Genomic DNA, 15,247 nt, shown 5'->3' with positions numbered 1-15,247 from the left:
AAGAATTATGACAAACGATCATTCTGACAAACATTACATTCGGACTTTCAACAAGTATGCGAGCCGATATGAACCCATTTATATAATTAAACCATTACCATTACCATTGATATAATTTCAAACTCATGGTGTGACATTTTGCACTTAATAATAAAGTTTCATATTAATGGATATGAAATTGTCACTCATTTAATTAATTGATATTTCGGACGCCGTCGTATTCCGATTGAGGTCTGACTTATCCCGATGGAGATATATTCACTGTGGAACCTTCTCGTAGGAAAAGTCATTGTGGCATCGCATTGCTTGACGAGGGAATTTATTATGACACTTATTGTGAGAACGTTCTACGGTGGGTCAGGAATCAAATGGTTCGACACTACACATTACTTGACACTCAAACTCATTCAGGCGACTTCTGCGAGAAGAAGATCCCCTTCTGCACGCCCGAGTTCAATCCGTGCGCGAACGGCGCGACGTGCAGCGACCACGGCAGCCATTACTCGTGCTCGTGCCCTCGCGGCTACTCCGGCCAGAACTGTACCACCAATGCCGATGACTGCGTCAACCACATGTGTCAGGTAGCGCCATCTAGTAGAGGATACACGAAGTACAGCATCAGCATGTGTCAGGTGTCTAGCGCTATCCAACGGCGGATAGACGAAGTACAGCGTCGACTACATGTGCCAGACATCTAGCGCCATCTAGTAGCTGAAAGATGATGTACTGCATAGACCACATTTGCCAGGTATTTAATCTAGTTACGTTACGGTAAATGAAGTACAGCGTCAAATATTCTCTAATTTTTCCCGGACATTTTTTTCCCAACTGTTTCGTATAATCGAACGATCTTTTTGAAACTAAATACTTCAGGATTGTTATAAAACCAACCTAACCTATAGGGTTCCACAGTAGGTACAATTTACAGTTTCTGAAAAGAAATCGTTCGTCCATATGACAGTTGGGAAATTAATCGTTTGGGAAAAGTGTTTTCAGCGAAAAACCGGGATCCCGCGTCAACTATATGTGCCAGGTATGCTGTCGACTAGTGCCATCTAGTACAGGACAGATGAAGTATGACATACGAGGAGCTGACAGGACAGTGGTGATTTTTTAGACGTCCTCTACCTATTCATCTATTATTTAAATAAGGCAGGCAGTTTCGGGCAACTAGACTTGTAGTGTAGTAGATAACCTAGAAACTGTAACAGAATCTGCTACCATGACAACAAAGATGTGCCTACGAAAATCATGCGCATAAACACTCGAATCCTTCATGCTCACTCGTAAATCATTCATTTTACAGAACGGCGCGACTTGCCTGGACGGCCTGGACGAGTACAAGTGCGTGTGCGCCGCGGGCTACGCGGGGCGCTACTGCGAGGCGGCGCCGCACGCCGCGCTCGGGACGTCCCCCTGCGCGCACCACGACTGCGTGCACGGCGTCTGCTACTTGCCTGCGCTCGCGCTGCAGGTAGTGCAGCTGGGGGATAGGCGCCGTCTATTGTATATACAGTGTAGCTACTGAACGACGAGTGGTGCTGTATATTGTATATACAGTGTAGCTACTGGATGACAGATGGCGCTGTCTATTGTGTTTTTAGTGTAGCTACTGCACGACAGGTAGCGCTGTCTATTGTATATATAATGTAGCTACTGGACAACAGGTGGCGCTGTCTGTTGTATATGCAGTGTAGCTACAGTATGGTGCATGTGAACATAGTGTTAAACAAAACCTATCATCATCATCATCATCATTATCTTCTTCTCCTATAAACTTATTTTTTTTATAAATTAAAAAAAATTGCGCCTGTATCGTATTAGTAAGCAGCCTAGTTATTATTATTATTATTTAAACAATACACTAGCAGTTCTTAGAGCTGATGCGTGTATATCACTGCACTTGTGTTTTTAGTGTGTGTGTGTGTGTGTTTTTGTATTAATTATGGGTTTTATTATTGTACCTAAAAGTTTTTTTCAATGCCATATATAGTTTTAAAAATATTAGTATTATTAGAATTATTAAGACAATAAGTCCACTTATTATGTCTCAATAATTAACAATTTATGCGTTTATACGTTATAGGTATTGTTTTAAATTAATTTAATTGTTATTTATTGGTTTGGCAACAGATATAACGCCATTAAAATAGCAGAAAGTCGATGTGTTGGTAACATAAACAGTGTTAATCCAATAACAGGCAAACACAAGCTGCATAACTTATACTATTCGTTACAATGTGGGCGCAGCTCCCTTATAGATAACTATATTTTATAATTAATTTGGATAGTTTTAAATAAGTACTCTAATAAATCCAATAAATTTTTTACGTGTTATATACAGGATGAACTCTAAGACGTAATACAAAATTAGTGTTTTGTGCTCAGTTAATGCTGGGTAATATAATGCATTCACTTCTGTTAAAATAATTCCGATGAAATTTGCGGTTTCCATACATTGTTCATGATATATTATTTCAATAATGTATAGAAACCACAATTTTTTCAGACTTATTTCAACAAAAGAGTTAATGCATTATATTACCCAGCATTAACTGAGCACGAAACACTAATTTTGTATAACCAATTTGAAGTCAACCTGTATATAAAAGCTCTGTATTGTTTTGACTTACGGTAGTATAATTAATGAGCAGTGGTTGTACTACAGGACGACATTATGATGGAGCGGCCGCTGCTCTCCGCCCCGAGCGTCTACTTGTGCAAGTGCGCGCCCGGATACTCTGGTACGTTTAATGTAAAGTTGAGAGCGATTAATAAGTCGGATTGCATACTACATATGGCGATTTTAGGCGAGCTCTACTGTTGGCATGGCTCATCCCTAGCCGGAAGCCGCACCGCACTACACGCGGGCGGCCGCCATGATGCTTTTGACGTCTCTGGCTCGCCGGCTCTCAATCTGAAAACACTTTCCAAACTAACTGTAATATCTTAGAAATACATTTTACCTAAGTCAAAATAATAGTGCATTTATTGTATATAATAGGTGTTAAATAAATGTAGTTTTTAATATATGTGCTAACAAACCACACTACACTTCGTTTTTTTAGCATTAGAAAGAAGGCAAACGATCTTGACGTGTCTTTTTATTGAAAAAACATTAATCAAAAATAATTCGTAGCAAATATGTAGCAATTATACAGCAAGGACATATCGCACATCTAGAGTAAGGACATCAACACAAAAAAATATGAAACTTTAATTTAAGACTTCAGAAATATTATGTAGTTCTAAATTAAAATGGTGTATTATTTTGAGTTAATACCGCTTTCGATCTGGGTGGTCATTTACGTTCTTTTGTTGTCATAAGTAATTCCATTTTGTAAAGCAATTTTCATTAAAAAAACTCATCAAGATTGTGTTCCCTTTTTTAATTCTGATATAAACGAAATAACTTCATACATATAATATCATGACTAGCGATCCGTGCCGGCTTTGCTCGGGTACAAATTTGGGAAAAATGGTCCAAAGGCACATCAGCTTTATTTCAGCTCCATTTCCCAAAAACTACATCCACGTGAAACCAAGGCGTGTCGCTAATATTCGAACCTTCTGTAAAACTAGTTTTTTTTATGAAAAGGGGGCCAAATGAGCATACGGGTCACCTAATGGGAAACTTGTTTGTTTAAAACTCAGTTGTGACAATATTAGCCGCTCATTAAAGGTATAATCACGATCTGAAATGCCGTAAAAATATGCATAATAGCATCTAGTATATTTGCATCCCCAGGCCGCCTGTGCGAGTACCTTACGTCGCTCACGTTCGTCCACAACGACTCGTTTGTGGAGCTCGAGCCACTTCGCACCAGCCCGCAAGCCAACGTTACACTTGGTGAGTAACATGTCGCTTGAATCACAGCGCCATCTAGTATCGAATAGATGAACTGTGACGACGCTGTTTGAAGCATATTACTCGCGCTTTACTCATAGCGCCATCTAGTATTTGGGTCAATCAACTTTTTAGTGGATTTAGTACCCCTTAAAATCATACTTTTAAGAAATAACTTAGGAAACGTTACCACGGCAACAAGCTGCACTAAAAAGTTGATTGGCCCATTTAGTAAATGGACTATTACAACGACGAAACAGTAAATATTGACGACACAGTTTGTAAATTCACAAATAAACATAATATCGAATATCTAGTATCGAATATTCAAATGTTGTATGAACCATCAGCCAAATAAGTGGTCTACCAATTTTTAAACAAGTTTCTATCGAATGAATATGTCGCTAAAGTCGAACTTTCAAGTTGACAGACACGTCTATTGGCATTATTGTTTTATGACATGCAAACGATTATCAGCTTTAGGGTGGTAGACCACATATTTGGCTGATGGTACCTACACTTGTCTCCGCGAAAAGCGTCAGAAAATATCAAATCAAATGGACACCGTATTTTTAAACGTTCTTTGCGTAGAGCAGCCATACAACTCGCGTGCGTATCGCGTATGTACCGACAAAAACGGGCGTCGAATGCGCGTTTAAAAAGCGCCGTTTGCAACCTAAGTAACGCCCATGAATATTGTTTTCTGCAACATTTTTCGTCATAAAAACCTTATGGATAAGGCCGCCTATTGCTTACCTTAGAAAATCTCTATGTATATACTTGTGTTCTCTGTACTGTTTACTGTATTGGTGTGCAATAAAGAGTTATTGTATTGTATTGTATTGTATTGTATGGGTACAGTATTCAGCACATCACAGCACCACGGCGTACTGATGTACTTCGGAGACAACGAGCACCTCGCCGTCGAGTTGTTCAACGGACGGATCCGGATCAGCTACGATGTCGGCAACCATCCCACCTCTACCATGTACAGGTAACTAACTACTTATGTATGTTATATACAGGAATCGAACGGTTAACATCATTGTTCGCAATAATGTGGACATGACTATAAATTAATTAAATAGTTAATCAAATGATTGATTAAGTAAATAACACAAAGATTAACAAAAACATACTTATGTTCTGAAAAACTTCATTTAAAAAATATAACGATGACAACGACAAAAACTTCAACTTTTATTAACATTTTACTGGTAATTATTTTGAAGGCATGTGTATCTACACTTGAAGTGTATGTACACTTGAATTCTAATGATGACAATTTGTCATCATTAGAATTCAAGGACAAGATTGTCATCATTAGAATTTAAGTGTACAGTCACCAGCAATAATATCTGCAACAGCGGAGCGTGCAAAAATATCTGACACGTCCTCCCAGCCCTAGGAATAGAGTCGTATCAGATATTTATGCACGCTTGTTGTGTCAGATATTGGTGCTGGTGACTGTAGCTCGACAAAAATACTGTTAACAATAAAAGAACTTTTATAATAGTTATTTCTTCTTGCAGTTTTGAGATGGTATCGGACGGTTCTTACCACAAGGCGGAGTTGTTGGCCGTCAAGAAGAACTTCACTCTTCGCGTCGACGACGGCCCCGCCCGGTCCATCATTAACGAGGGTAGGTTTAGATATCATCACGAGAATTGAAAGCGTATTGGCAGTTTGGAGTTAGCATCAAGATTAAACAACGCGGAATAGGAGCTCCGTGAAGCGGAGCTTCGCCTACATTGTTTTAAAGTCGTCGGACAAAAATAAACTTTCCTTACACTTCTCCGGTGTCTTCTGAAGAATTTTGAAAAGGCTCAACATTTTTATAAAATTATAATACATTAATACCTACCGTGTCTTTACAGGCAACAAGGAGTATCTGCGTCTAGAGCGACCAATGTTCATCGGTGGCGTGCCTGAGGATGTGGCGCGGGACGCGTTCAGCAAATGGCATCTCCGTAACATTACCAGCTTCAAAGGTAAGTAGCAATCAGCGCCACCTAGCGCCAAGTAGCTGAACTACTATGTTGCTTTAAGCGAGTGTTTGTAAAAATAACCAGGTTTAACGGTCAGTTACGCTATCAAAGTCACCAAGTGGAGTAGCTGAATTAATAAGCTTCTAGTTCTATTGGAAATTCAGGTAACGGACTGAGCGGACCAGATTATAAAGCTTATGTTTAACCATTTAACTTACTTAAGGAGCCACACCGCTGTTTAAAAAACTCTATTTTAACGAAAATATTGCAATTTAATTTTTAAAATGGAATTTAAAATAATTGTATTTAATTGTTGTAGAATATGGTTCAGGGGTCATTCACACATTACATTACATATTTGAGGAGGGGGGGTCAAGCGGTTTGTGTCACAAGAACAAAATACGTGTGACAAGAGGTGGGGGCTGCCTATAATGGTCAAAATTGGTGTGACGTACTTAGCCCATTACCAAAATGATCTGAAAAAAGATTTTATTTTTAATTAATTTTGCTTTCATTTCTTTCTATACCTTATCGCAGGCTGCGTGAAAGAAGCGTGGATCAATCACAAGCGCGTGGACTTCGTGAACGCGGCGCGCGTGTCCCGCGCGACGGCCGGCTGCGGGGAGGACGAGCCCCCGCCCCCCGCGCCCCAGGCCGCCCTTCAGGACCCACAGCACACGCCGGTACGTAGCACCAGGGTCTCATGGTATACCTCTCTTCTCTTCTGTCCTCCCTCTCCTCTCCTCTCCTCTGCTCTGCTCTTATCTTTTCTTCAATTAACGGAAATATATCAAAACCCAATTTATAAAACAAAATGGCTTTTATAAAATAGCGAAGGTCTGACCGTCGCGGGCTCTTGCTCTATCCTCGTAAGTCCTCGTGTACTTCACAAAGTACAAATCAATTGTAAAAATAACTGCTGAATGTACTTGGCGAAATACAAATTTTTCAATGAAATACGAACTTTAAATTTATGTCAGTAATTTCCAAAATCACAGAACTTAGAATTCTCGACTCGGTCTGTAGAACTATGTATAGTAAAAAAGGTGAGTACTTACGAGGCTATAGTGATGCGTTACGGTGTCGCAGGCTCTTGGCCTATAGTCAAAATACCATATACGGGACTTATCACGCTATTTTTACACAAGTAAAAAGTGGTAAAGTGGTATCTTGGCCTATAGTTGTTGCGCTGTTCCAGGACCCTTGCGTGCCCAACCCGTGCGCGCGCGGCGGGCGCTGCGTGCGCGAGGACGGCCCGGCCGACTACTCGTGCCGCTGTCGCGCGGGCACCGCCGGCGCCCAGTGCGAGCTGCGCGCCTCCATAGGTCAGTGCTGCCACCTATGGATCCCATTTCTGGGCATACGCCTTTTCTTTTAAGAGAAGTTTCCCTGCCGGCCGCGCGGCCGCGTTAGGTATTCGTTTGGGATATTGCTGTCTTTATCGCTCGTGACATAAGCGCTCGCAGCCGTCCCATGCCTTCCGCAACGTCGTCCGTAATTTATATCGAGATAGCTGTAGGCTTTTCAAGATTTGGGCGGTTGAATTTTGGGTTTCGGTGTCCTCATATTATACGAAAAGTATAGCACAGAAATCAATGATATTTTACAATCAAGATATTCATTATATTTTCTATGCCTGTGGTTTTTCGATTTTTGTAAAAATGCTTTATTAGTCTGTTAATTCTCGTGCAAAGTTGACATCTTTTTTATGTCGACTTTTGAGCTCCTGTAATTCTGATATTACACATTTAAATAAAAAATCTGAAAAACCACAAGCATAGATAATTACGTCTAGTCTATACTAACAAAATTTCATCTATTTCTGTTGCCTAGTTTTCAAAAGAGACCGGGACTACGTTTGTATGGAGAATGGAACGAAGAGACTTCTCTTAACGGGAGAGCTTGGGCGGTTGTTCCAATCGTGCATTTGTCAATAGGCCATATAGGCCGCGGCCTAGGGGCGGCAGATTTCATAGGACGAGAAAATTATTATTTTAGAAAGGTACATGGGACGGCGGAAATACAGTGGCCTACACTCATAAAAAGTTTTTGGTAAAAATTTCATTTTAAATACAAGCTTTTTTTGCTGACTGTACTTTTTATTGACTGTGCGTGTATTGTCAGCCAAACTACATTTGCATACCAAATTTCAAATCGATGCTGTTAACCGTTGGAGAGTTCCGTCCTGTGGAGACGATCCTGGCCGGACTACCAGGATGTCGCTACCAGATTATTGTATTGTCACGCAATCTACGTAAGTGTACCAAATTTCAAGTCAATCTAACTACTGTTAGTTGGTCGAATTTAACTTGCAAGATTTGATTACAGACACTAGACAGACAGGCAGACAGACAGACAGACAACGGTACAGGTGAAACAATTTGTGGTGTACCATACAGAGTCAGTGTATTGTGTTATATCTGGTAGCATTATGAACGGTTGTGTTGTTCTGATATTGAACTCTGTAACTCGTCAGTGTTATGTTGCGGTTGTGACTAATTGCTTTCCTTATCTACAACAGGTGGCGCTCCTGTCATCACGCAGAAGTCACCCCCTCGCAAGATGGCCATCAACAACGTCCAAGCTTCGCCAGGTACATGCAACTACAATACCTGCGAGTTATAAAGCCTGCGACCAGACTCGCGAGTCCTGACCAGCCTCGCAAGTATAACCAGCCTCTGGAGTAAGACCAGCATTGCGAGTCATGACCAACCTCGCGAGTCATGACCAGCCTTGCGAGTCATGACCAGTCTCGCGAGTCATGACCAGCCTCGCGAGTCATGACCAGCCTCGCGAGTCATGACCAGTCTCGCGAGTCATGACCAGCCTCGCTAGTCATGACCAACCTCGCGAGTCATGACCAGCCTCACGAGTTACTTTTTTACTCAATTTGTAATACTGAGTCTGTAAATTGCTTCATCTGATCGTTATGTCTGTCTGTCCAGCGGCCCCGTCTCACAAACAGCAGGGCGAGCACGCGCACGCGCCGCCCACGCCGCCTAACGGAGGATGCAGGAAGGTGAGGACGATAAAAACTAACCATTATTACAAAAATAAGATTAATAAAAAAATCATGTACAGTCACCAGCACCAATATCTGACACAACGAGCGTGCATAAATTTCTGATACGACTCTATTTCTAGGGCCGGAAGGACTGTCAGATATTTTTGGACGCTCCTCTGTGGCAGATATTAATGCTGGTGACTGTACAAACCTACTTCTATTGTACTCGTACTGTTCACAATAAAGTACAATAAAGAGTCATTGTATTGTACTCGTAATATTTGATTTGTGTGTGTGTGTGTGTGTGCGTGCATGCGTTTTTCCCGATGTTCCGACGGGATACGAATGTCCAGTGTATAATCTCTACCCGTTGCAATATTCTAAGTATTGTATGTATTCCTACAGGTATTTTGCGACGTAACTAACCTAACCTAACCCAACCACCCTCCCAACAGGAGGCGACCCGCGAGTTCATCGTGGAAGGCAACTGCCGGAGCCGCCGCGCCGTGCGCTCCGCGCGCTGCGCCGCCTCCCGACAGGCTTGCGCCAAGCAGCACTGCTGCGCGCCGCGTAAGACCAAGAAGAGGAAGGTATAGCATTCGTACATTCATTCATTCAGTCGTTCATTTGTAATGGATGACAGTTAAGCATTCAACTGAGTGCGGCATAAGACCAAGGAGAAAAACCAATCATAATTTGATTGCTTAGTAGCGACATCTCTTGTCTGGGTGAGCGGTTAGTCTGTCGACGCAACATAGATGTCGCTAGTGCACTATGCTACTTAAGCAGCAGCTTAAGTAGCATAGTAGACATAAGCAACCTGATATGTATGCAGAGGAAAAAATCGTGTCTAGATTCCTGTCCAGCAGTGGTGTAGGGTTTATAGCACGCAGCACGGATTGCTGAGGACCTGGGTTCGATTCCCAGTGCTGGTCTTTTTCTGGTTTTTCTGTGCATCCATGTCTCAGTTTGTATTTTCGATAAAGTATACGTCTCATTTTCCATTCATTCATTCACTCATTTATCAGTGATGTAAGAAAGTGAATCTTGTGCCAAACATCATTGCTGCGTGCTATGGAAGACCAAGAAGAGGAAGGTATATGTGTCATTCATTCAATCAGTCGTTCGTTCGTGATAGAAGACAGTTAAGTTTCCAACAAACAGGAATGCTTTTTGCTACGTAAGATCGAGGAGAAAGACAAAAACCTTCTTCTTATGCGTATGCGTCAAAAAAAGAGTGTTTTTGTCTCATTTACCATTCGTTCATTGGTGGTTCATGTTTAAAACAACTAACCTAAAACCCAAGTACAGTAAATTGAAAAAAAAAATAGGCAATTAACATACATCAGAAACAAATATATTTTCCAGGGACCCCGGATGAAATAAATACATTAACAATATCTTCTGTGTTACTTTTTTATGTTCTAAAATTAACTATTTTGTCTTCTAGATCCGCCTGGTTTGCCCCGACGGCACGCGCCTCACCAAAGACATAGAGATCGTGCGGAAATGCGCGTGCGGCAAGAAGTGTGCGCGCGCGCCGCCCTTCCAGAACTAAGACTGAGGCCAACTTGACAGGTGGAGGTGCGGGGATAGTTAAAAAAAAATTTTTTTTCGGGATGTTCTTATTGTTCACTGTACTGGCCTTGTCGTCTAACTGTACAAAATTTCAAGTCAGTATATTTGTGGTATTTTAGACAAAATACAATACATAATGGTAATCTCATATAAAGCATTTTTGAGAAATTGACATATTTTCAGGATTCTTTTCAAATATACCTGAACTCATTCTTAATAATAATAATAATTCATTTATTTCAAACACACGTCCATAGATGGTTAGTATGTACTCGTAATATTAAATAGTACAACTATGTTCTCAGACACAATCAAAAAAGTTGGACTAATTAACAATTTTACTAAAAAAATGTGCTAAGTACTTATATCAAATTACTTTGATGTATTTTGTTATTTATTCTCTTTAAATTCTAAAGAGTTTGACAAGTTTCACGTAGTGTGAAAATTAAATAGTAATCAGGTTATTTCGTTCTCATTTTACTGGCATTTTTATCACTCTTTTAATTTACGAGTATGTATTGCCTTCGCTTGTAAATAATAATGTACCTACCTAACCTAATCTTGCGAATCGAATTTTACTCATTTCCTTTCATCCAATTGTCTTGAAAATTTGTACATAGCTCTAGCGAAAGCGAAATTATTAATTACAGTCAACGAAACGGCATGTTTAAAAATTAGATTTTTAGTTTATTACTGTGACCATTCATTTTTTTAGACTATCCCCATTATCTTGTTGTATGATACTATAGCATGCACTAGACCTGTTTGGTTAAAAGCATGAGTACTCCGTTTTAGGGTTTAAATCCGATGCCGATCAAACACAATTCTTACTTAACCCCTTTTCTACCATTTTGTATTAATCTGAACGTGGTTGCGAAATTCTACTAAAATAGTAGTTTTTCTTGACCATTGGCAACACTCGTTTGACAGGACTGAAGCAACCTTAAAGGCCTTGTCACACTTGATGCGTTCTATAGCCAGTTATGCTAATCTAACGCAGCTCACAGTTTAAGTGAACTTCATAATATATATTTTTTAAATACAGACACCCGAAAATATTCCAGCCCCAGCTCCGCCCATACAACAGGCCCAATAAACTGAATCATTAATCATTATGTATTTTATTACACATATACACTAAAAAAGTATTAAATAAAATGAATTATCCTAATTCCCGACAATTCTGTCGGATAACTAGGATAAGTTATAATTGTTTCGGAAAAAGTTGCACAATAAAATAGTTTTGGGCGTTACTTTAGAGTTCCGGTCTATGTGTTGTAGGAAAATAGCATATTACAATTTTCTTTCATATACTTAACATACCTTGCTGACAATATTGAATGATAAAATTGTCAAAAATCGAATGTCTCGTTCTAATTAAATCACTGACATAAATCACAATAACACAAAATACAAGATTTATTAAATAGCCGAAAACTAAAGGATGTAGATCGCACCCTGTGTGACAAAGCCTAAATCTGCAGACAATAATTTTGAGCGGGAAATGTCTCAGTAGCATTTAGGATTGTTACTTCTGTAGACATTCAAAATAAAATACGAATTTACACTGTACATGAACAAACGTAGTTGCGGCCTAAATGTGTAATGGAATTATCGATTTCCACTAGAAATCTCTAGAAGTACCATGGTAGTCTTGTAGCGTAATGACATGCAACAGTAGAAAACTAATATAAAATAGTGACAGTTGACTTTAAAGAATTTATTTTCTACTGTTTCATGTCGTAATTTTATATCTACAAACCGTCTTATTTTTGATGTATGACTTTAAATTTGAAAAAATAAACATAATTGCTGACCCATTTTGAAAAATTGTACGCGTAACTGGGTATATGCTATTAAACATTTATTTTTAATCGCATTGCAACATTGTTGACATTATTGTGTACCGATGTATAAAAAATACGAGGTAGACAAAAATATAAACTTTTCTTTTTATTAAGTCGCTAAATTTACCTGAGTTTTAGTTAGAATAAAATCAACTGAAGGAGTCAAATTTGCTATGGTATTAAATAATATAAATTTCAAAATCATAACGGTTTTTAGAGCAGTTAGCGTTTTTTTCTGTGGTACTTCGAATAATGTAATAAAAACATAACCTCACTCTTGATTAAGTATTTAGTAAAACCATTATGTAGTTTTAAATACCTAAGCACGATAGGTTAAAGATGTACTGAGTATTTTACCCATTTTTATTACAATTTTTAGAAAAATACGAAATTGTTGTAACAGAAATAAATAGCAATGAAATTAAATTATGTGTTCATTATAATTATAATTAATATTTATTACTTTCAAGTTTTGTTTAAGTCTATAGTATTTTTAACTTAGGCATAATGCTAGCTTTAACTGCCCAGTCATTTTTGAATTTCAGTTTAGTCACAAATACGTGGCATTTGCTCTCATAAATGTTGCCATAATTTCACAAAAACTACTTAAAATTATATTTCTTGTGGCCTATGTTTGGCCTATTAATTAAGTAATCTTATCACATACTAAGCTATTTGTAAGCCATGATAAACGTAGCACTAGTTATAGAATGTACTCATATCTGTTTGTGACTGAGGTTTATTTGTAAAATAAAAATATATTAAATTTATATTTATTGCCATTCTGTTGCTAATAATTTTAGGCTTATTAAATGTAAATTTATTAGGATTTAAGAACATGTAAATCGTATTTAGCTTATTTAATATTGCATTCCGTATTTATTTTCTACCATTATGGTAGTTTTTCTGTATGGGTATCACTGATAAACGTTTGGCGTTTTGAATGCCGTAGTCCTTTATAAAATAACAGAAGGTAATACCATTTATTTTGCAGGTGGTAGACCTTGTGCAAGGTCCGCCCGGATTGCTACCACCATCTTGCTCGTTAATCCTGCCGTGAAGCAGCAGTGCTTGCACTGTTGTGTTTCGGCGTGGAGAGTAAGACAGCCGGTGAAATTACTGGCACGTGAGGTATCCCATCTTAGGCCTCTAGGTTGGCAACGCGTCTGCAGTACCCCTGGTGTTGCAGATGTTTATGGGCGGTGGTGATCTCATACCATCAGGAGACCCATTTGCTCGTTTTCCATCCAGTCAAATAAAAAAAAAAATACTAAAGACAGAAACTAATCAATAAAATAGTCATACTAGCTATTCAAAGCTGGAAAATTTGATAGCTTAATAGTTGGACCTATCGACTTCCAAGCAGATAGTCGTGAGTTCTCGCATCTCTAACTTTTTCGGAAATTACATTTCAAGTTTAACATCATGAGGAAGCCTTCACCACCTGTGAAGAAATTCAATGATGTGTGTGAATTTTCTAATACGCACTGGGCCTGCGTGGGAACTATGACCCAAGCCTTCTCATTCCGAGAGGAGGCCTGTGCCTTCAGTGACCGAGATGAGACAAGCTGTCCAATTCAGAAATACATAATTCTATAGATATTAGGACTAAAACAATATTACGTAAAAGTATTTATGCCCCCTTTTGTTATTTTTAAGGCCTTTAAAAGCGGACGAAACGCCGACAGTCAAGTTGTCTTAAGCTTTACTTGTTACAAGTCACATGATCTTGTAATTAAATAACTTTGAAACAACGCAATAAACGACCTAATATATACAAATGGAACAAAGAGGCGAACTTTGTTTATATGTTTTGTACAGATAAATCTGGAATTACATTATGTTACTGATAGAAAGCTACGCTATAAGAAACTTTTTTTCTCAGAAAAGTAGTCACTGGACAGCTAGTACTAAATATATTTGATATCAGTATTAAAACTAAACACAATGGACAAGTCTATCCAAACTGCCAGTGTTGCCATTACAAAAATATTCTTGCCATGTCATAATTCGAAAATCTACCATAAAAATTAAAGCGGGTAGATAGATTTGTCTGTTTTATTTTATAGGATGGACGAAAGAAACAAAAATCGATGATAAACTTTGTTTCTAACAAAATATATATTTTAACAAACCATGTCATTATGAGTACAATCATTGATCAATTAATTACGAGTATAATAAAATAAGAAAAAAACAATTGCATTATTTAATAGCTCAAGAGATGGTCAAAAAAAGTGACAGTTTTTTGATTTTTGACAAGTTTGTCGCGTATAACTTTTGCCTCGTAATCAGTGAGTTTAGTAACAAAGTCAAAATATAGATGGCGTTGTGTTCTATTTTTTGTTTCTGAGTCCATAATTTAGCGTAAGTAAATGTTAAGTTTTTAAGTTTATTTGGATCGATGTGATGCTTGTACCTACTTTTCTATACCATACTGAAACATTTTTTTTTAAGTTAACCTTGAAATTCCAAATTTATATACCTATCTTTTGAATGGCTGGTCCGATTTTAACCGAACTTAGCTTAAAATAAGCCTTGGAAAGCCAGTTTTTTGATGATATGAATAGCATTTAAATAAATCTACGGGCTTAGACAGTACGATGATTCATTTACAGACAAACCAATAAGTAACAAGTCTTTAGTAGATCTTTAAAATCAGTATGGTATAGTGAAGACAGTCTTGTATCAGTATGATTCATCGTTTTATGCGCTTTTTTAAAACAACACAAATAATAACTATTGTCTATGAACTTTATAATTTATTTGATGTAATAAAAGGATGTTAGATATTATTTTTTGTTTCATTCAAAATTTTTCCATAGTTCGTTCTAAAATACTATATTTCTGAAACAACATTATTATATCAACTAGCTTTTGCCCGCGGCTTCGCCGCGTGGTATTCGGTTATCGCGCGCTGTTCCCTCGGGAACTGTGCATTTTTCGGGATAAAAGTAGCTCATGTCACTCTCTGGCGCATAAA

The 15,247-nt window shown here is 38.4% G+C and overlaps 1 protein-coding gene across 1 annotated transcript; it reads left to right on the top strand.

Annotated features, from left to right (window-relative positions):
* The first annotated feature begins 368 nt into the window (after window positions 1-368).
* LOC141443087 (protein slit-like) lies at window positions 369-14,864 on the top strand. Its single transcript, XM_074108298.1, has 13 exons — window positions 369-581; window positions 1,307-1,474; window positions 2,669-2,744; window positions 3,749-3,850; window positions 4,709-4,841; window positions 5,380-5,489; window positions 5,725-5,838; window positions 6,373-6,518; window positions 7,034-7,160; window positions 8,357-8,428; window positions 8,781-8,854; window positions 9,295-9,429; window positions 10,290-14,864. Exons 1-13 carry the CDS (start codon window positions 369-371, stop codon window positions 10,395-10,397), a joined length of 1,578 nt encoding a protein of 525 aa, XP_073964399.1. The 3' UTR covers window positions 10,398-14,864.
* Window positions 14,865-15,247: the final 383 nt, after the last annotated feature.

This window comes from Choristoneura fumiferana, chromosome 26 (assembly GCF_025370935.1).
Source record: "Choristoneura fumiferana chromosome 26, NRCan_CFum_1, whole genome shotgun sequence".
NCBI classification, from domain to species: Eukaryota; Metazoa; Arthropoda; class Insecta; order Lepidoptera; family Tortricidae; genus Choristoneura; species Choristoneura fumiferana.
Note: the sequence above shows the minus strand (reverse complement) of the source record. Positions and strands in the feature narration are given on the sequence as shown.

Excerpts from the sequence above, each read along its gene's own strand:
- LOC141443087 (XM_074108298.1), top strand. The coding sequence starts at position 369 with ATGGTTCGACACTACACATTACTTGACACTCAAACTCATTCAGGCGAC. Across the intron at positions 1,475-2,668 it reads TGCCTGCGCTCGCGCTGCAG|GACGACATTATGATGGAGCG; the intron begins GTAGTGCAGCTG and ends GTTGTACTACAG. Across the intron at positions 5,839-6,372 it reads TAACATTACCAGCTTCAAAG|GCTGCGTGAAAGAAGCGTGG; the intron begins GTAAGTAGCAAT and ends ACCTTATCGCAG.